The 20,306-nt window shown below is 43.1% G+C and overlaps 1 protein-coding gene across 3 annotated transcripts in view; it reads left to right on the top strand.

The window, feature by feature from the left end:
- The window catches only part of TEAD1 (TEA domain transcription factor 1), a 267,173-nt gene extending 250,222 nt beyond the window's left edge, over nt 1-16,951 (top strand). For all 3 annotated transcript variants that reach the window (XM_072725641.1, XM_072725638.1, XM_072725640.1), the window contains 2 exons: nt 3,095-3,247; nt 9,286-16,951. In XM_072725641.1, coding sequence (XP_072581742.1) covers nt 3,095-3,247; nt 9,286-9,399 — 267 coding nt within the window. In that variant the 3' untranslated portion in view covers nt 9,400-16,951. The remainder of the gene's footprint in view (nt 1-3,094; nt 3,248-9,285) is intronic.
- Nucleotides 16,952-20,306: the final 3,355 nt, after the last annotated feature.

Below are 20,306 nucleotides of genomic sequence, written 5' to 3'. Positions count from 1 at the left end.
AGAACTTAGGAACTCCCTGGATATTTTTAAAAAGTTCATGAGGACGAAGAGTCAGAGGTCCCATGTTGTGTGTTTGTGAGGACAGTGCTGCCACCGGCGGAGACAAGAAAGTAAAGTCTTGAAGAGCCCACAGTCAGGATGATTCTAGATGCAAGATAAGAATTTGGAAGACAGGTAAAGACTGAGAATACTTACCAGGAACCCTAAGCATTATAGATCATGAAAGCTACGGGTTTGGAAAACTAGATGTGGAGAGGGAATAGCAGCACAGGAGCAAGGGGTTAAATTTGGGGAGCAGGGGCCAGCCCTGGGGCGAGTGGAATGGTGACACCAGCAGAGGACATCAAAGGATGAGGGAGGAAGGGAGCCAGCTCAATGCGTGTCCTGCCTGGACAAAATGAACCAGACGAGTTACTTAGTTTCCCAGATTCCAAAAACTCTTTTTTTCATTGGGTCCTCCAACAACACAGCCCAAGTTTTCTGTCAGTTCAGGAAGCAGGAAAAGGTTGTCTATGATTGATAAAGCCCCAGGAATTTTCATGGAGAAGGTAGTGTGATTGTGGCAGGTGGCGTTTTATAATTAAGCTTTTAATTCACTTAGAATGTATTTCTGCATTTGGTGTGAAATGGGAGTCTGCTTCTGTCATCTTCCCAAATACACAGGCGTTGGTGTCAGAACCATTTATTAAATGATTCATCCTTTTCCCACTGAGTAGATCTGAGATCTGTCCCCTTTAAGTTACCACCTGTCCTGGGAGCCGTTCCTGGAGTCTCTCTGATTCCACCCTCTGCTTTATCTGTGCATGTCCCAGGACCACGTTGATTTGATTACAGTGGCTTTATGGTACATTCTTAGGTCTCCTGATGGCAGACTGTCAATCTGGCCATTCTTCTTTTCCATGTATTTTCTAGGCTGGTGACCAGCATTTATTCTCCCCAAAAAATGAAATCACTATAGAAAGAAAAAAAAAAGTAAAGAAAACCAAACCTTGCTTGATCAATCTAATCGTAATTCTACTAACTTTAGATTTTATTCTGGGATAAATTGATACCTTACCAATACTAAATCTTTCCAATCGAGAACCTATTTGCATTTCCATCTCATTTATCTTAATAAGATTTTATAGTTTTCACATACAGGGTTATGCCCTTTTTGTTAAATATATTTCTAAATATTATGTAATTTATTAATGCAGTTCCAATTTCTAGATCTTAATTACTAGAATAGAGAAACACCCTTGGTTTTTGCTTATATATGTTTTATTTGGCCTTCTTAATTACATTCTCTTATTTATCTCTAGTTTTTTCCCCTAGATTCTTGGATTTTTCTATATATATAGTCGTAGCAGCAAAAAGAGAAGACTTTATTTTATCTCTTCTTTTCCAATGTTTATGCCACTTTTCCTATTATGATTATTTTCTCCTTCTTTCCGTTTGTTAAAACCTCCATCACTGTCATATAAAGAAGTAGGATGGTGAGTATCCCTGTATAGTTACCACTGTCCATAGAGATGGTTTTGGTGTTTTGCCATTCTGGGGTTTACTTACTGTTGGATTTTATAAATAATCTTTATTTTATATTTAACTGCTTTCTTTCTATTCCTGTTATCCTTAGGATTTTTATTAGCAACCCCGCAATATTTTATCAAATGCCTTTTCAGCATCTTTTAGTATGATTTTCCTCCAATTTATGGACATGAGTTCATAGGTGTCCTATACAGGAGCCACCACAGCATTCCTGAGGAAAGTCCTACTTTGAACACACTGATGTATTCTCTTTACTAGTCGACATGAGATCTTTGCATCTCTTAAGTGACTAGTCTGTCCCTTTTTAAATTTCTTTATATCCATCAATTTCATAAAAGGAATTGGGACACCTGCCTTTTCCTGCGATCTGGCCTAGTTTGTGTAACACAGAGAGAATAATTGTTCTTTAAGAGTCGGATAAAACTCGGCGATGAAACTGGTCTTTGTACCTTTCTCAGTGATGAGTCTCTGAACAATTTTTTGGCCATTTCCACAGTAATGGACCTTGTCAAGTTTTCTCCTTCATGGTTCAGTATTAGTAATTCATATTTTGCTGGGAAATCAGACTTTTTCTTGTCTTCTTTTGCCTTGGAGTTCTATGAAGTAACCTTTTACAAATCTCCCAGTTTCTACTGTAATTGTGGTTTTGTCTTTTTTCTCTCTTAAGCTTGTGAAGGCTTGATTTTGTTTTGACTTTTTAAAAAACCAGTTTTTAAATTTATTTAGTCCACATTTTTTATTTCTGTTAACATCGATTTGAGCTTTTATCTTTATTAATTTCCTATTCCTGGTTTCTTTTGGTTTCTTTGTAGCTTGAGTTTATTTTGTGGGTTTAAAAAAAAATTAAGACGTGGTTGGTTCTGTAATTGTTCATCTTTCATGACGAACTCAATGAAGCTGCTTTGTTAAGTTTCCTCCAAGTATAGCTTGGTTGGGTCCCCTAATTTTCATGTCAAGTATTTTCCTTTTCATTACTCTTGAGATAGTTTGTAATTTCCTTTTTAATTCATACTCTTTGATCCAAGGCTACCTAGGGGGGGTGTTATTTCTGAGTGCTTCTGGGGAATCTTCAATACCAGTATTTTCTTTCTTTTCCGTGTTTATTAAAAACATAAATAACTCCCAGTCAGGAGCTCATGATCATTGTGAAGTTGTTTTTCCTGAGATAGAGAAATTAGCTGCCTTGGTCATTGGCCTGTGAAGCCTGTATTAACAGCAGAGGAGGATTTTCTCTGGGCTCCTTGAAGAATTGTAGTTGACTGGGCCCGCTCTCCCAGATTTCCAGGCAGAAAATCACTAAGTAGGTGATTATATTTCTTTCTGACCTAGACAACCCTTCTTTATAGCTATCCTGTTTCCACTTTTTTCGTTTGCAGAAAAATAATGGATTGCTGAGCACGGCATTAAGTTTGGCATTGGGATTCTTTTTTTAATTATGTAAATAGGACAGCACTTAACAGATGATTCGTGTTGAAAAAGGAAAAATGCTTTTGCAGGCAGCAATAGCTTTTTCATGTATTTTGAAGTCAGAAGTGTAAATGTGCTCAACTCCTTTTTCCCCCCACAGACGGAGTATGCAAGGTTTGAGAACGGCCGGTTTGTGTACCGAATAAACCGCTCCCCGATGTGTGAATATATGATAAACTTCATCCACAAGCTCAAACACTTACCAGAGAAATATATGATGAACAGTGTTTTGGAAAACTTCACAATTTTATTGGTAACTGTTTTGCCTCTTTCCTCTTGTGGCAGACACACCCTGGGGCTGGTGGGAAGGGACAGACAGGTGGCCAGGTAGGGATGCTACGTGAGCTGGTGGTCGGTCACCATCTGAATCCGCAGCGGCCAGGGCAAGCTTGGGCTCTGTTTGCGCTTGAGTCTGTAGACAAGACAGGGTCTCATGTGGCGGGGCTAATAAGCTTTTCTAAGCTGGGAAAACTGGAATTCAAGTGGGTAAAATTCAGCTGCATGTTAGAAAGGCACAGAGAACTTTTAAAAAACTTAGGAATTTCTAAAAGCTCAGCACCGAGGCTGCATCCTAGATCAATGAAATCAGGATGTCTGAGGATAGAAGCCAGGTATTTATATTTTTTATAGTCGCCGAGGTCTTTCCTGTGTTGGCCACATGGAAGTCCCAGCAGCATAGTATGCAGATCGCGAGTTGGGATCACAACAGTCCGTGGGTTCATCTTTGACTCATTTCACGATGGATTGCAAGGCCTTCTAGGAAATAACGGACATTAAAATAGCAAAAGGCAAACCCTCAGCACCACGAGAAACACAAATTAAAAGAGAATGTCATGCCCAGGAAATACTCTCAATAGGCTGAAAAGTATGGTCCAAACTTGGACAGTTCTAGGGAAAGTGAAAGCAATGGTGGCCAGGGTCCCAGTGGGAGAAGTTTCCAGTTACCCCCAGGGCAATGCCAGTGAGTAGGGGAGGGACCCCTAATATTTAACTTTAAAACAGATTTCTCTTAGGGGCTTCATTTGGAGACCTGGTAAGGTGAATGTTTATGAATATAAATGTTTATGAATATAACAGGGTTGTCCTCAAAAATCTAAATGTTTATGAATATAAACAGGGTTGTCCTCAAAAATCTGCCTATAAAATACGTAGTAATGGGTTTCATAAGGCTCATTTTTGAAAAAATTAACATTCTTTGATTTAACCGAAGGAAAAATGCCAAAACAAAACTTGGAAAGTTTTGCTAAAAGGGGGTAACGATGATATCCAGTATCATGGTCAAGTATTCAGCCTTCTGAAGCCCTGCTTTGTTCATCTGTTATTAGGATTCAGAACTAGAGTACTTAGAACAGAAGATCTTTGGATCCATTGAGATCAGGGTTCTCAAATCAGTGGTATGCCACTTTAAAAAAAAAAGAAAAAGAAAAAGAAGAAACCTGTCCCTCAACATCCTGATATATTAGCATTTGCTCATTTCCATGGTATACATACACTTCCAAGGTCAACTTCAAGGCACCAGTTGTTGTCCAGCTTACGAAATTTCTTTCTTCATATTTAACTCTCAAGAGCCAGTGGGAGCCAGTTTCCTCACACCAGTAGAAAAACCCGAATAAGTAAAACTTTAAACATTAAAATCCTTCTATATATCAGATTCACCCAGGAAGCTTTTGAAATTTCTGGGGCCTGGGCCCCAGCTGAGATAAATAAAACCAGAATACCTGAAAGTGGGGCCCACCCAGCATCACGGTTTTTGTCTCATTTTTATAGGTCCCCGGGTCATTGAGATGGAGTCCCACTGCTATAGGGGATAGCTGAATGAGCTGCAGGGAGTCCCAAGAGTTCCCAGACACGTAACGGGCAAAAACTTGGCAGACAGTTTTGCATGTGCTTTTCATTTATTCCCGAGAGAGACTCTCAGCAGATTCTCAGCCGTGTCCATGAGAAACTAGCAATCTGGGGGAAACTTTGGAAAACCTGTTCTTTAATAAGTATTAAATGTATTAGTGTCTTGTTCTTTAATGGTCGTTAGTGAAAATTGAGCAGTTCACGGTTTGGGGTGCGGGCAGGTACCTGTCACACACAGCTATTTCTTGCTAGTTCCAAAGGTGACTCTTGTGCTCAGATGGGCAGAAAACGAGTGTCTCATCCTCTGGGAGGGACAGTTCATAGTCTTAGGAATTAACCCAAACTCTCTGAGTGAATGGCCAGCCCACCCTCAAGCAATCTTAGCTGTTCTTACAAACCAGTTCTGAGTCTGCTTGAGCATTTTAAGGAATATGCCTCATTCCCTAACCCTACCTCGCAGAGCATAGCTGAGGAAAACAAGGCCTGGAAGAAATTTAAGGCATCTGTTAGCCACAAAATCCATGAAACCAAATCAGTAGTGCTCCTTCAGAACATGTGACTTCAAGCAGCCAAATGTCCAGAGAACATTAAATTAATTCCAAAACGTATCAGTAAGCAACTAGAGAAATTCCTTTGCTATGAAGAATCAGTAGCTCTCAATAAATATCTGCTAGAAATAATATTTTGGCTTTTAGAGGAACTGAAATTAAACCAGCACTCCTGGATTATGAGGGTCAAGTCGTCTCACTGATCATGAAAGGAGAAATAGTACTTTCCAGCTCTTCCTCAGAAGTAGGCAGCTGCTGGATACAGTTGTAGATATTTTACTCGGTATTGGGTTACAAAGCCTGTGTCAGAAAGATCAAGTCCAGACCTTACTGGCTGGTGAGCTAGACTCTGATTTCATCGGGATGATACAGAGATTGAAGTGAACCTGTAAATGTGGGGCCTTAGTGACCATATGCAAACAGACTGAGGACCACAGTAACTAAATTATAGATCAGGTATTCCTGTCGCCTTTGGAAGTTATATTCAGACATATATACAGCTCTCTAGAAACATTTTTTTTTTCTTTTGACTCTTAATCTGGAAGTCTAGGACATATTCAGGACACCTGGTTGGCCCAGTTGGTAGACCATGTGGCGTATGATCTCAGGGTCGTGAGTTCAAGCTCTGCGTTGGGCCTGGAGCCTACTTTAAAAAAGGAAAAGGAAAAAGATAAATAGGACATAGTGTCTCCTAGAGAGTTTGCAAGGTCAGGTCGATCAGAGAGGTTCCAGGCACACAGTGCTAAATCTTCTGTAAATGTTATGAAATTTTCACTGCAAAACTCTGAGCTTTATTCCCATTTTATGGATGAGGGATGGTAGGCTTCCCTGAGGTCACAGAGCTAGTGACAGACATAAATTAAGACTTAAAAATAGGAAAGACACTTGGCAGGATATTTCATGATCATAGAACCAGAAGACTGGGGTTTAAGACCCAATTCTATTTTTATGACCTGGGCTTGGGTAAGTCATTTAAAGTCTGTAAACTCCGTTTCTTCCTCCATTTACAAACAGAATGCCCGGGTCTGTGCACGCCACCTTGAAGGTTGTTGAGAATATTTTCATTCATTCAGCTAAACTATGGGATTAGCTGCCAGAAAACACTACAGATAAAACACAATGCCTATCCCATCGTAAACGTTGGCCTGCTAGGAGGAAAGAGGCCTGTAAATAAATGGTTACAATACATTTGTACAATACATGGCTGTGGTCCTCTTGAGAAACAGACAACTGGACGTACAGGATAGTTTATGTACCTGTGGCTGGATTGAAGTGGGGGGATTCCCAGGGATGTTAAAAGATGGTATTTACTTGGCGTTGATGGATAAACAGGTATTTTTCAAATTTAGCAAGAAAAGGGCCATTCCATGAGTGTGTTCTTAAGTGTCAGGTGTTGGGGTGTGAACTAGCTGGAGGCGGGGCAGCCGTCGTGGAGGCGTCGGAGGCAGGCAGGTATTTGTCAAGCCATCACAAAAAGGAGACAAACCAGTGGCAGGCGGCTGGCAGGGGAAGGTACATGGTGCCGAGAGACCGTGTGACAAGAGCGTTTGACCTGGTGAGGGAGGTCAGAGGCGGCTTCCCTCAGGAAGAAACGGTTGAGGCATTCCTGCCAGATGACTAGGAAGAGAGGGTAGAGAAAAGCACTGCAGGTGGGCAGACAAGCAGGAGGACTGGAAATAGGGTGGGGTGGCTGGCGTGGAGAGAGCGCGGAGCAAGGAGCAGCGAGCTGGCCGGCTAGGAACAGCCAGGTGGGGCAGGGTCTCCTGGGCCTTGTAGGCTTGAGGGCAGGTTTTCTCTTTACCCTACAGTTTGGAAGTTGAATACAGGCCACCAGGGTTTTTAAGCCAGAGAGTGATGTTATCAGAGTTCTGCTCCTCACAGGTTTTTTGTGGCTGCTTGTGTACCCCTGGGAGTAGTATGAGCCAGCGTGGCTCCTGGGGGCGGGGGGGGGGGGCGTGGAGGGCCCTGGTGCAGGGGGGTCTGGGCGCTTGGCTGCTGCTCTGGGCCCTGGCAGTGCAGAAGGGGATGGATTCAAGAACCATTGGGGAGGTAAAAGCAGCAGGACATGGCATTTCCTGCCCATGGGAAGAGAGGGAGGGAGATGTCCAGGACAAAAGGCCTGCATGCTTGGAGTCTCTGATTTGTGAGGGAAGGGGCAGGAAGTAAGACCAGGAAAGCAGGTAGGTATTGAATAAAATCTTTATTACCCAGGGGTGGAGGGGGAGGGAGAGAACTGATTACTGTACCAATTCATTTGTTTAGAGCAACATGGCTTAATGGTTAGGAAACAGGTCTTCGAAATCAGATCTGGGATTCTTAGTTGACAGGTTTTTTTTTTTTTTTAAAGATTTTTATTTATTTATTCATGAGAGACACACAGAGAGAGGCAGAGACACAGGCAGAGAGAGAAGCAGGCTCCCCGCAGGGAGCCCGATGTGGGACTCGATCCCGGGACTCCAGGATCACCCCCTGGGCTGAAGGCAGTGCTAAACCGCTGAGCCACCCAGGGATCCCCTAGTTGACAGTTCTATAACCTTTAATCTCACACACACACACACACACACACACACACACACACACACGGCCTCCCTCTCTGCCAAAGAGGAGCTGATAACGGCACCTGCTCACAGACATGTAACACGTATGAGATGATGTGCGTGAAGCATTTAAGACCGAGTAGATACGTGCTAAGCAGTCACTACACGTTGGCTGTTCTGTCGATTGCCATCCATTCAGCAAATGTATAAACAACTGTGGGAAAAAAAAAACAAAAAACCGTGGAGCGCCAAGCGTGTCACTAGGAAGTACGGTCCCTGTTCTTCAGGAACTGACAGCCCACGTGGGCATTTTTTTTTTTTTTTTTAATCACACAAATCTAGGTGTACTTACAGACTGAACTGTATGCTCTGATGGGAAAAGGATAAGTGTGTGCATCTTTATTCTTCAGGCAGAGACCCTGCCCTTGGATGCCTTGAGGGTAGGGGACACGGAATGAGTGAAGCAGCCTGACAGGGCAGGGAACACGCCCCCCCACCCCACGACAACGCACTGGGCTAGGCCCTCAGATTCCCAGGGTTTGAAGAGACTGAGCTGTCTAGAAACCACATATAATAGTATCACTGAAGCTGTTGGGCAGTTGGGCTAGATCTGCTTTTAGAAAGTTCCTTCTGAGAATGGCCCTGGGAGGTGGGCAGGGGCCACGGCGCCCTGGGTCAGATCCCATCTCCGAAGATAACGCAGGCTAGGCCCATGGGCACGAGGAGGAGAGAGCTGGCGTCCAGAGTCTTGAGCCAAGAGGGAAAGCACGTGAATATTTCAGAGCTCATTTCAAAAGGTAAAAGCCTTGCGTAAGTTGAAAGAGTGGTCACTTGACGTGACCCTGCCACAGTGCCTTGCGCGGCGTGTATTTCACGGAGTCCCAGCACTGCTGGCTAACAGCGCTGAGCCAGGTGTTCGTGGGGCTCACGTCTGTCCTGGGCTGCTGTGAAACAAATCTAGTAGGAGCTTTGGAGTAGGCTAGGAGGCAATTCCTGGGATAGATGACTGTCGCGTGGGACAGAATTCTCGAAATCGACCCTCCCAAAAAACATGAATTCTTGTGGGCTCCGATTATGGGTGAGACCCTGTCCTTAAGGAATTTCTTACACGTGGTAACTAAGTCCAGATAGGGTTCAAGTCGGACCCATAAGTACCCTAAGTTTGTGCTGGAGGGAGCAGAGGGAGGCTGGGGTATCGCCAGCAGTCTACCTGCTGGGCTTCAGACGGTTCCTCTCCAGGCAAGTCCTAGTGGCACAGGTGGGCGGTGTGTTCATCCGTGTGGGTTTCTCTCTCTCTCTCTCTCTCTCTCTCTCTCTCTCTGTGTGTATATGTACATATATATACTTTTTTTTTTTAACAGGTGGTAACAAACAGGGACACACAAGAAACTCTCCTCTGCATGGCCTGTGTATTTGAAGTTTCAAATAGTGAACATGGAGCACAGCATCATATTTACAGGCTTGTAAAGGACTGAACATGGTTATTTATATATATAGATATCTGTATATACACACACACACGTATGTGCGCACACACACACTCTCTCCATTATTGAATGACTGTAAACCTCACCACGCAGGGGGGTGCCCTGGCCCTGAGGTCACCCTGACTTTTTCTAAATCCTGTTTGAGTGAAGTCATTTTTTCATGTGTTCCTACTATCATTGTAGCTGTGAAGTTCTGGTACAGTTGTAAAAAGAGAAATCGAGTTGTTTCTACATGTTCTTTAGATCCACGGCCCACAATTCCTCGGGAAAGGTGATCCTTAAGAACCCGGGTCTCTGTCTGCAGAGACCTATTTCTAATTGTGGTAGAAAAAAATTTGAGACAGAGCATTTGCCATGGGACATTTACAGCCTTTATACAAATGTATTTAGTTCTTTTTTTTTTTTTTCCAACATAAAATTCTTGTTTTAAGATACAAGTAAAATTAATCTTTAAATATAAATGTAAATTAGTACACAAAACTAAGAATCTTTAGACTTATCTTTGTAACTAATTAGGGTGGAAGTTATGAAAGAATGTAATTCACTAAATTATTTTTTAAATGAAACTTTTCTTTCTTTTTGAAACCAAATGTTAAAATATAGCCTTAAATGCTTGGTAGAAATATTCTAATGAGACAAATTTGTACTTTTTTTTTCTCTCTCTCTCAAGGTTAAAACTAATCTCTTAATCCATTAAACTCTTGAACAGGTATTACAAAGGAAGAAAACTTCACCCCTTATCCTTAACATATATAGTATATTTAAAAAATATAAAATTGTATTGTACTAATGTGATGATTATTTAATGAAAAAAGAAGATGGCTCTTTTTGCAATAAGTAGATAAATACTGAAAATCTAAACGTACAATGTTTATAGTCTTGTGTGTGCAGTTATATTTTATATGGACAACCAAATTTTTTACTAAGATGAGTAAATGTTTGAACCACTGAAATTTAATAACAAAAATTTAAAATTGGCATTGAATACTGCACTGTGAGCTGCAAAGTATAGAAAAATCCTGTGGCTGGGAGAAATTTCATCAACCAAACAAGTAAAAGGCTCATCAGTTTTAGCGTCTCTGCTCCCCAGAAACTTGCAAGCATCCTCACCAGCCTGTGGATAAATTATTTCTGGTGAACCAGCACGCATATTAACCTGCTATAACTGTATGTGTACTTATGTGTTTGTGTGTACATCCACACACATATACATATATAGTTATTAAACACCTATTTATTGAACATCTATTCAGTGTCACTCAGTTTGCTCGGTGCTGATATGTATGTATATCGCAGTCTGCGTCCATAGATCTAGATATATTCTTTAAGGACATCTGTTTCTTCAACGTCTCTCAATAAGTCACAGTTCTTGTTTGAGGTTTGAGAGGCCCAGTGCTCTCTCGGACTCTTCCAAACAGACTTGTTTGGGGAGGTTCTCTTCCCAGGAGAAATTCAACTTTCCAACCCAAAATATTCCAAAGCATCACCCAGGCAGAGTCGGTTTGAAATGGCCACATGTCTTGGGTTCTTTCCATAAGTGCTTCATTGGGAAGGAGACAGGGTATACGCCCCAACTTCCCAGAGGAAAGTGACATTTTTTATAATTGCCAGGAGTGGGTTAACACGATAGAACGTGGAATAAGTTTTGTAAAGTCGTGAAACCTACCAAGGCTTTCTCATCAAGCTGGAACGTGATTATCTTGTTCTTTCACGTCCAAGGAACTTACCCCTTTCCCTGTCCCGTTACCTGCTCTGACCCTGCAGGCACATTGATTAGAGTGTTTGGTGGTCATGAGCACAAGGATGTGGCTGGCTTGTGGCAAATAGGAGGACACCAGACCAAGCCTGACCTCTCCCAAACTCGTGCCACTGGTTCCTGGGAAGACCAGAGAAGAAAAGTGCAAAACTCCTATTTGGAACACACATCCCTCAGATAGGCCGGTAGGATGCTGTCTGTCTTCCCTCTGCAAAGAAACTAACGTTTATTCTCTGATTCTAAGTGGGCCTTTGAAGGATTGCCCTAGTCATCTGCCCTTCCATCTGGCCTTCCGCCTAGGCACTGAAGCTTCTTCCATGGTCATCATACTTAATGACATCTCTTGGTCACCCCTCCTATGGATGTTTCTTTTGCTCCTGTACTGCATCTTTCCTGAAGGGAAACCCCTCCCTCCCAGGGCCAGGACCCAGTAAAGGGGTGTAAAGGATCTTCTATGGCCAGAACCATCCCAGAACTTCCGGGAGAGAAGTTGGTCTGATTCACATTCCCACGCAGGGATGGAGCTCTTCTGTGCTGCTGGGAGGGCTCTCGGGATTTACTTTTCAAAGCACAAATACACCCAAGAAGAGCCCCTACAGGGCGGTTCTGTTGGCTCCAGAGACGGGCATACCCCAGGCAGGCTATGCCCCCATCCCCCAGATGCCTTCCTAGCTGAGTTTGGGGTATTTACAAGAACAACCTGGAGGTTTGCTTTTTGCTCTCAAAACATTTCTAAGAGCCTTAAAAAATTTACTTCTTGTCTTGTTCCTCTACAATTTTCTTCAGGGCAGACTGTTTCCCTCTCTTAACCTCTGATCCCAGTTACCCAAACCCTTAGCTCTCTGTGTCTCTGCCAAATTAGGTGCTGGTGTGGGGTTTGTGTTGTAGCACCTAATCCAAATCTGTCTTGGGTCTTTCATCCTTGGTAGCAGTGTTTTCCCTTCATCTATAAAGCTTCCCAAACCATAAAAAAGCCTTTCCAGGCCTCTGTCTTTATTGCTTTCTTTCAGATACCAGATATCTTGGTGACCCTGCACTACCAGCATTGAGTCAGGGACATCTCATACTTTTACTAGAGTCTGGAGGCCCATCTTCCCCAGCCCACACAGGGAGGAGTGGAAGAACTGGACTCCGGTCTGTTGGCATTTGTTTCCATCTTAGCAAAAGACCTAAAATTACTATCAGGACTTCTTCAGGACAGATTCTGGAATCCCAGAAGGTCTAAACTTCTCTGGGCCAGGTGTTCTCAGCATCTACACTGTTGACGGTTGGGAATGGTCCTTTGTTCTGCTGAGACAATCCTGTGCATTGTAGGAGGTATAGCAACACCCTTGGCCTCTCTCACACCCTTCTTGCTGTTGCCACAACCCAGAATATCTCCAGATGTTGCCAAATGTTCCACGGAACACAATATTGCCCCAGTTGAGAACCACTGCCCTAGACCTCACAGGTCACAACCATATTTGAGATTTTCTTTTTCCCTTTGCTATCCTAGGAGCCTTGTTTCAGGTCATTAAGAGGCAGGTAGGAATGTTACTCGAATGACATTACGTCCAGGTCTCTTCCAGCTCAGAGCCTCTTTCACAGCAGAGTCTGTCCTGCTACAGAGTATTCCTTCATCCCTTGAGGATCTTGGGAACAGCTGGTCACCATCATCCCCCACAATCAGCTCACCCCTGTAAGGTGCCTCTGTGATTTGCTCTTCATTCCTTAAGTTTACCAGCTTTAAAAGAAGTTCCAGCTGTGTTCATTATTCTCATGAGCTTATGGGACTCATTGTCAACGCTTTCATCATTTCGGTAAACTTCCTCTGGTCTTCCTCTGCCCTCTGCCCTACACTCAGTGCTGTTCTTAGAATTTATGAAAGCCTTTGGAACGCTGCACCTTTAAGGATGGAGGAGAGAGGGACCAGTTCTGGAAGAGGGCTGATAGATTTTCCTTTATTGAGCTAAAAGAGAGCACAATCTATTCTCCTTCATTTAGTGGATGAGAAAGTTGGGGCCCAGCAGGGAGGTGACTTGCCCAAAGTCACCCGGCTGGTTAGTGACAGAGTAAGGGTGAGGCTCTGGGACCTCGCCACTTAACCCTCGGCCTCTCCCAGTGGAGGTTGGTCCACTTTGGTGCTCATGCCTAAATGATGCCTACAAAGGTGTGCACGGCTCAGAGCAGAGGACAGAGGGAGACCTAAGAACCCCCCACCTCGGCCAGAGCACGGCATCACCCCGATGCCAACGCCGCCTCTCCCACGGAGCCTCGGGTCTGACGGGAGCTACACGAGGCACCCACAAAGCAGATACGAAAGCTGATGAGCCTTTTCGCTTACCCTGAAGACAATTCACCCGCCACAGACTCTGAGTCTAATTTTTATCTGCTAAGCATCCCAGCAGCAAAGTCCCACACTCAGACCAGCCAAAAAGCAGCCCCTGTTCCCAGCACTTGGTGTTACAAGCCCCCAGATGGCTTAAACCCAAGTCTTCTTTAGGTCTCGATACTGTAGTGGCTTTAGCGGTCTGTTTTTGTACAACCATAAATTATTTAAATCGTCTTGAGATGACAGTCAATTTTACAAACCAGGTACATATAATTTGTCTAAGTTTGTATATGCTCTGTCTGGTACACTACACCTGTCCTGACGAAGGGTAGAACCAATTCTGTGTGTTGGTGTTCACACCTGTGACATTGAGAGCATATGTCTGCATTGCTTCTTTCTTTATGTTGATATTTCTGTGGCAAAGCCCTGCACATGTCATTTCTGAAAAGCCTTAAATCTTTTGAGACGTTGCGTGTAGGGTGTGCAGTGCAAAAGGCTGCCTCGGAACTGTGAGCCCTTTTGTAAGCTGGAAGCGTTTCTCTTACTACTGTTACTTTTTTTAGGGAGTTTTAAATTCAGAGCTGCCAAAGCGTTCCAGTAAGCAGTGCCTTAGTGATTTCCTAGTCCTACCCAGCCCTCCGCGTCCATTTACTGATTGGCCCCGTATTGGAAACCGCACAGGCAAAAAAAAAGACAAAAACAAAAACAAAAAACGGTTCTCATTTCTCTTTTGTAAGCCCAATTTTCTCCAGCCCTCTAGGGAACCGACCCACCTGGTCGAAAATCGGAAACTGAACGGCAGTCGGTTCTTGACCGCACTCTCAAACGTATATACCAAAACGGAAGGTTTTCCAACTTCGTGGTTTACTATGAAAAGCAAATTGTACTTTTAAAGTTGCCTTCGAAATTCACGACCAAATACTTAGCTATTTATGAATCTTCTGCGCTCTAGCATGGAAGTGCCTTTGGTTTGAGATTCCAGCTTAGAAAAGTGCTGCCATATAACGATAATTTGTGTAGAGAGACCAAAAATATTCTGAGATCACCGTAATGCCTTTGGTTTACCAGGATGAGTAACCAACCACAGGCCTCTGTCCGCCAGGGCGCGGCAGGACGGCCCCCGGGAACTGTTGCGTCCCGTGTCCGCGCCCCCGGGGGCCCCCGCCCGCCCCCCAGCCCTGCGTCCGCGCCAGGGGACTGCCACGCGGACGACAGACTCTCCGGCCGGTGGACAGCGCTGTCCTTCCCCTCGTGTTCGTGTGCAGTCTCCGTGGAGGCTCTCCTGTCCATGCAGACGACGGCGCGCGCTTCTCTGGTTTGCGCAGTGACACCACTTCTGGAAGTTGGAAGCCTCAAACTGAGATGCCAGCGCAGAACAACAAAACAAAACAAAACAAAAAATGAGTTAGGGTCATTACAATCGAAGTGTTCTTCTCAACGGCGAAAACGTTGACTCTGAGTGTTGTGTACGAATGTGCTATGAGAAACTTCCAAAGAGCACCATTCACCATTCACAATTCGGCATTTTCAAAGAATGGTCCAGCCCTCCAAAGGGCAGCCCTTTAAGAGTCCGCTGTTGGCTTTTATCCAAACCTTGTGTAGATTGGGAAAACTGATAGAGGTAAGGAAGAGGAGTGGAAAGGACCAGAAGGCGAAAACACCAGCCAAACAAAAGCCAGGAGAAAAAAAAAAAAAAAATTGTCCTTTACCAATATAGACTCCAGAATGACATGAGACATCTTTGAAAGTTAGCCTCTGAACTCTTAATGCGTTACGTTCTTTCGTCTGTCCCTGGTGTCTTTAAGATTACCCTGTCTGGGCTCTGAAATTTCAGGAGTGATTTCTATCCACACCAAGTTGTGAGTATTTAGAGAAAATTCTACAAGGAAAAAAAAAAAAAAATCAAATGGTGAGAACGAAAATGAGCTAACACGAGCGGTAGTTAGCCGCTTGAGTTGAGGCCCCGTCAGTACTGTACCGCACCCGGACAGAAATGAATCAAATACTTGTTCATCCGCTTCTCTTTTCAGCTGTTACTGTGCTTTGTTTGGCAATAGTTTTCTCTCATAAGCTCGTTGCTTATATTGTTCAGAATGAAGGTTTTTGTGTTTAAAATTTACTGCATTGCGAGGGTAGTTTCGCTGAAGTCCTGCACCATTAACTGAGATGAAATATTGGTATTTATTGTCCTACTTCCTGAGGCTGTAGCTTGTTTTATTCTTTGTGAATTCGCATGGGGTCAGTCCCACGCCACACTACATCGTCTTAGTTTATTTGCAATGGCATTTATGTTCCCTCTTTCCTCATTAAATGGGGTCAGATTCCAGGAGATTCCACCTCGCTCAGGTAGACTCCTTCGTCTGCCTTCCATTACGAGATGGTTTTCCCTTCCCCTGTCTCTGAGAGGTTAACAGAACCTAGGCATAAATCAATTGGAAACTGGTCTCTTATTTTATTGTTATTATTATTATTATTATTATTATTATTGGATCAGTCATTTTCTGTGATTAGTTTGTGTAAATTAGATATTAACTGCACTTCTTAACAACAACAAAAAAAATACATCTCCCTGTTACCTCCTTGAAAGATTCACTTTTGTAGGCCTTTGTCCATAGGCTCTTGCCTGCAGAGAAGGGAAAAAAAAAACAAAAAACAAAAACAGTACGTGCCTGAAAAACAACAACAACAAAAAATTTTGTGACGTTTAAAAAAGAAACCCGAATAGCCTTTAATTCTTGAATATGCTTAAATTTTATGTAAATTGGTTTTGCCACGTGTGTTCGTTCACGTTCTAAATGACTTAATGGGATTCTCACAGTCGGTGTCTTTGTGTCCCGTGTATACGATGGGCTTGTGACGTAAGCGCTTCATCTGGTCAGTGGTCGCTTTGATATTGTACTGCAGCTGGGAGGGGGCTCGGGAACCTGGCCCTGGGTGATAAGGTTCCCCTCGGTCGATTGGAGAGATGGGGGTGGGGGGGCCAATTCTCACACACGTTTTCTTAAACTATTTGCAGAAACTTTCAAAAAGGCATTTGGTTAAACCTCTTGGCAGTACAGTATTCTTGTATTTGTTAATGTCTGTGTTTAGGTACTGGTACCTTTTTGTTTAAAAAAATGTTCTAAGTGTTGGCTTTAAAGTGAATTTATCTTTAGTATGATAGTTATATGAAAATTATAGGGTTTGTGTGCAGAGAATTTTTTTATAAAGTGCTTTGTAAAAAAAAAAAAAATGTATTCTAGCTTTCGCGGTACATATGTGTGATAACTTTAATATCCATGACAGTTAAGTGCAATTATTTCATCACTCTAAAAATGCTATTTTTGTGTCAGTTCCTGCAGGTGTTTTCATGTCTTTGCAAAGTGACACATTTTGATGCCTTCTTGATAAAGTGGTAGACATTTTGTAGCTTTCTAGAAACTTTGTATTCATACGGTATCAATGAAAAATAAAGAAAATGAAAGTGTGGGTTACCTTTTTTATCTGCAAAAGTGTATGTTGTTGAAAATGGCATGTGATTATGTGCTGTGGGTGAACCGGGGGGTTTGTGATTCCGGTGTGGGTGCAGCACAGCCCTGCATTAAAAAGCCTCCCATCCACTGAGTGTTCGCTGTGTGCTGGGCACTGGCCAAGCGTGTCGATACAATGTGGATACATTGTTTCCTTTAGTTCCTACAAGAGTTCCCAGACGGTGACATTAGTCCCAACTGAGGCTCAGAAGAGACCCGTCCTCTGAAATCATGACTGGTGAGTGGTGGAGCCATAAACAGGTCACCCTGATGCTCAGGCCTGGACTCTTGCCCCCTCCCCCTGCCCCGCCGCCCACCCCACATTGTGGCTTACTGGGAATCCAAGGATGTGAGTAGCTTAAGGCCAGGGGAGAAATTTTTAAACAATGATGACCTTGGCCTTCCGACAAGACCAAGTGCACCCTGGGATTCTTCAGTCTGTGAACTAGACCTCAAGAGGGTCTTGCTTCTCCCATTTCTTTGAAATCTGAGGTAAAGCATGCCTCAAATCCCAAGAGTCAGTGGTGGGAGTGGGAACAAAGAAGAAATAACAGAACATCTCCTTTGAAAAGAGCCATTTTCCGCAAGCCTCAATTTAAGAGGAATGCTCTTGTCCACTGAGCTGCTCAGGGCAGAGGGAAGGGAACTGTGGGACACCTCGTTGAGGCCCTAGTATATGCCAGGCACTGTTAGAAATCTATTCTCTCTAAACCACATTCTCTTGAACAAAGGAGTCCTTTCCTATGTTCCAATAAAGAAATTGAGGCCCAGAGAAGTTCAGCCCTCCTTAAAGTCATGAAAGCTAAGGACAAGAATTGAAGGGTGGAAAGGCCTCCTGCCTTGCAGTTCTAGCTCTACCACTGGCTGTATGGCACCTTTGGCCCTACACCTCCCCCTCCTTAAAACAAGTGCTTTAATACATTGAAAACTTCTTTTGTTCATCCCTGTGGTTCCAGTCAACTAGGTTCAGAAAGATGGAGACACACTAAGTAAACATCACTGACTAAAGGGATTTATTTATTTATTTATTTATTTATTTATTTATTTATTTATTTATGACTCCATTTATTCATGAGAGACACAGAGAGAGGCAGAGACACAAGCAGAGGGAGAAGCAGGCTCCATGCAGGGAGCCCCATGTGGAACTCGATCCTGGGACCCAGGATCCAGGATCAGGCCTTGAGCCCAAGGCAGGCACCAAACCACTGAGCCACCCAGGCTACCTGACTAAAGGGATTTAAAGAGCAAAGGGGAGGATAAACAAGGGCTTCTAGTAACTTGAGGGAGCAACTTTGCTGTGAACCCCTGATCATTTCTTTCTGCCTTCCTGTTGCAGTAGACTAATAAACATAGCTATTACTGATGGAAAGCCAAATTAGCTGCTGTCGTTAAGTCATCAGTGAGCCACTGATAAAATTCCAATTAAAAAAACAATATTGTGTAAGCCTGTGAAGCCTTAGAGTTTTTTTAAACTGCCTTTAAAGACACCTTTGTTCTGTTTAATATCTTATATGTCAGATATATCTAGGTTGTTTTAACTAGCAAATAGCCTGCCGGCAACCTGACTGCATTTTTTTTTTCTTTTCAGTAAACAATCTCCTATTTGCTTTGGCTCCCAAGAAGCTCAGGCTTTTAAATTGTGTTCTGTGTTGATAAGGAACCAACTAGAGTATAAAGGCATAGAAAGGTTGAAAACGAAGGATGAAAAATATACCATAAAACAAAAGAAAGCTGATATAGCTTTACTATTTTCACAGTAGCATAGCTAGAGGAAAAAAACTATTACTGGAGCTCATGGGGATTATTTCAAGATGATACAAGTTTTAATTGCCCAGGAAAAATAAAGACTAAATTTGTATGCACCTAATAACATAGGTTCAAATTTATAAAGTGAAATTGAAGTCTATAGGCAGAAGTTTTTGAGGAACTAAACTCATTGGGTTTTTTTATAGATAAAGCAGACTCAAAACACACATAGGCACACATAAGTCAGGGGATTTAAACAGCATAATTTAATGTGCTGTTCTAGTTTCCAAAATAAGTAATGAGCACAACAATTGGGAGACTATACATTATTTCTAAGCACACACTGAATTTTTATGAAAACATTGCATTCAAGGCCAGGGATTTTGACAGTCTGTGGGCCAAATGTGGCCTGCTATTTGTGCAAGTAAAGTTTTATTAAAACACGCTACCAACCCCTACTATTTACTTGCTGTTATGGCTGCTTTCATGCTACAATGGCATAGTTGATAAGTTGCAACAGGCCCTATAGCTCATAAAGCCTAAAATAATTGCTACCTGGCTCTTTACCTTAAAACTGTTTTCTACCTCCCATTCTAAGCCAAAAAAGCAAGGTCCTAAAAAGATGTCTGTGTATGCCGTTCCCCAGTGTGTAGGTATTCTAACAATTGGCTATCGATTCCTTTGATGCCCTTGATGTGGAATCATAGCATTCTTCCTCAAGTATCCCAGCCTTGATCAGTTAGTTATGGGTCTAAAAACAGGCTTAGATCTGAAAAGGATGCATGATAGACAGTGATTTTTCATTGTAGCAGCTGCCATCTGGTCACCTAATCTTGCTATTTTATGACTAATAACAGTCAAGCAACACCTCTGATGGCCACCTATCTGTCTTGTCCCTATCTCGCCATGGTCCACTAGCCATTTTTACAGAATGTAAAATGGAGCCAGGTTCTTGGTTTCCATACCTTGCTAAGTTATGGTAAGATACTGCTTTGTATCTGCTAATTGCTGCCACTTGATCTCTGCTGTTCCAGAATCTTCTCTCACACACAAGGAAAATCCGTTCCATATCAGTGTCTCTTGCCATCAACCTTGGCCTGCAGGCTGCCACAGTTTCTTAGCAATGCTTATGCCCTTTTCTCTAGTGCATTTGCTATTTTAGCGGCGGGACTATTTTCTTGGCCTTCTGGGGCACATAGGTGGTAGGTGTTCTCTTAAATTATAACCACCACCCTGCCCTCACCCCCAAGTGTTGCCTCTGAACTTTCTGAGCTCTGCCCCAGCACCAAGTACCAAGGCAGTTCCAGCACCTCTACATTTCTTCTACACCATTATTTCCTCCAACCTTCAAGGCGCCACTCAGCAGCACATCATCCAGCTAACACAGGATCATCTCTACATGTTCTTGCCAGGATATTCTGAGTTGTAGAAGACTGTGACCTATACCAATAAATGCCTTGATCCAGTCTCATCTCATGTCCTCAAAATTCATTTCCAGACATGTTTTGCCAGTTCCTGCAGGGAAGAAGAGTATAGACTGGCCAAATCCTGCACTCCTGGTGATGAGCCATTT

This window comes from Vulpes vulpes, chromosome 11, assembly GCF_048418805.1.
Source record: "Vulpes vulpes isolate BD-2025 chromosome 11, VulVul3, whole genome shotgun sequence".
Lineage (NCBI taxonomy): Eukaryota > Metazoa > Chordata > Mammalia > Carnivora > Canidae > Vulpes > Vulpes vulpes.
Note: the sequence above shows the minus strand (reverse complement) of the source record. Positions and strands in the feature narration are given on the sequence as shown.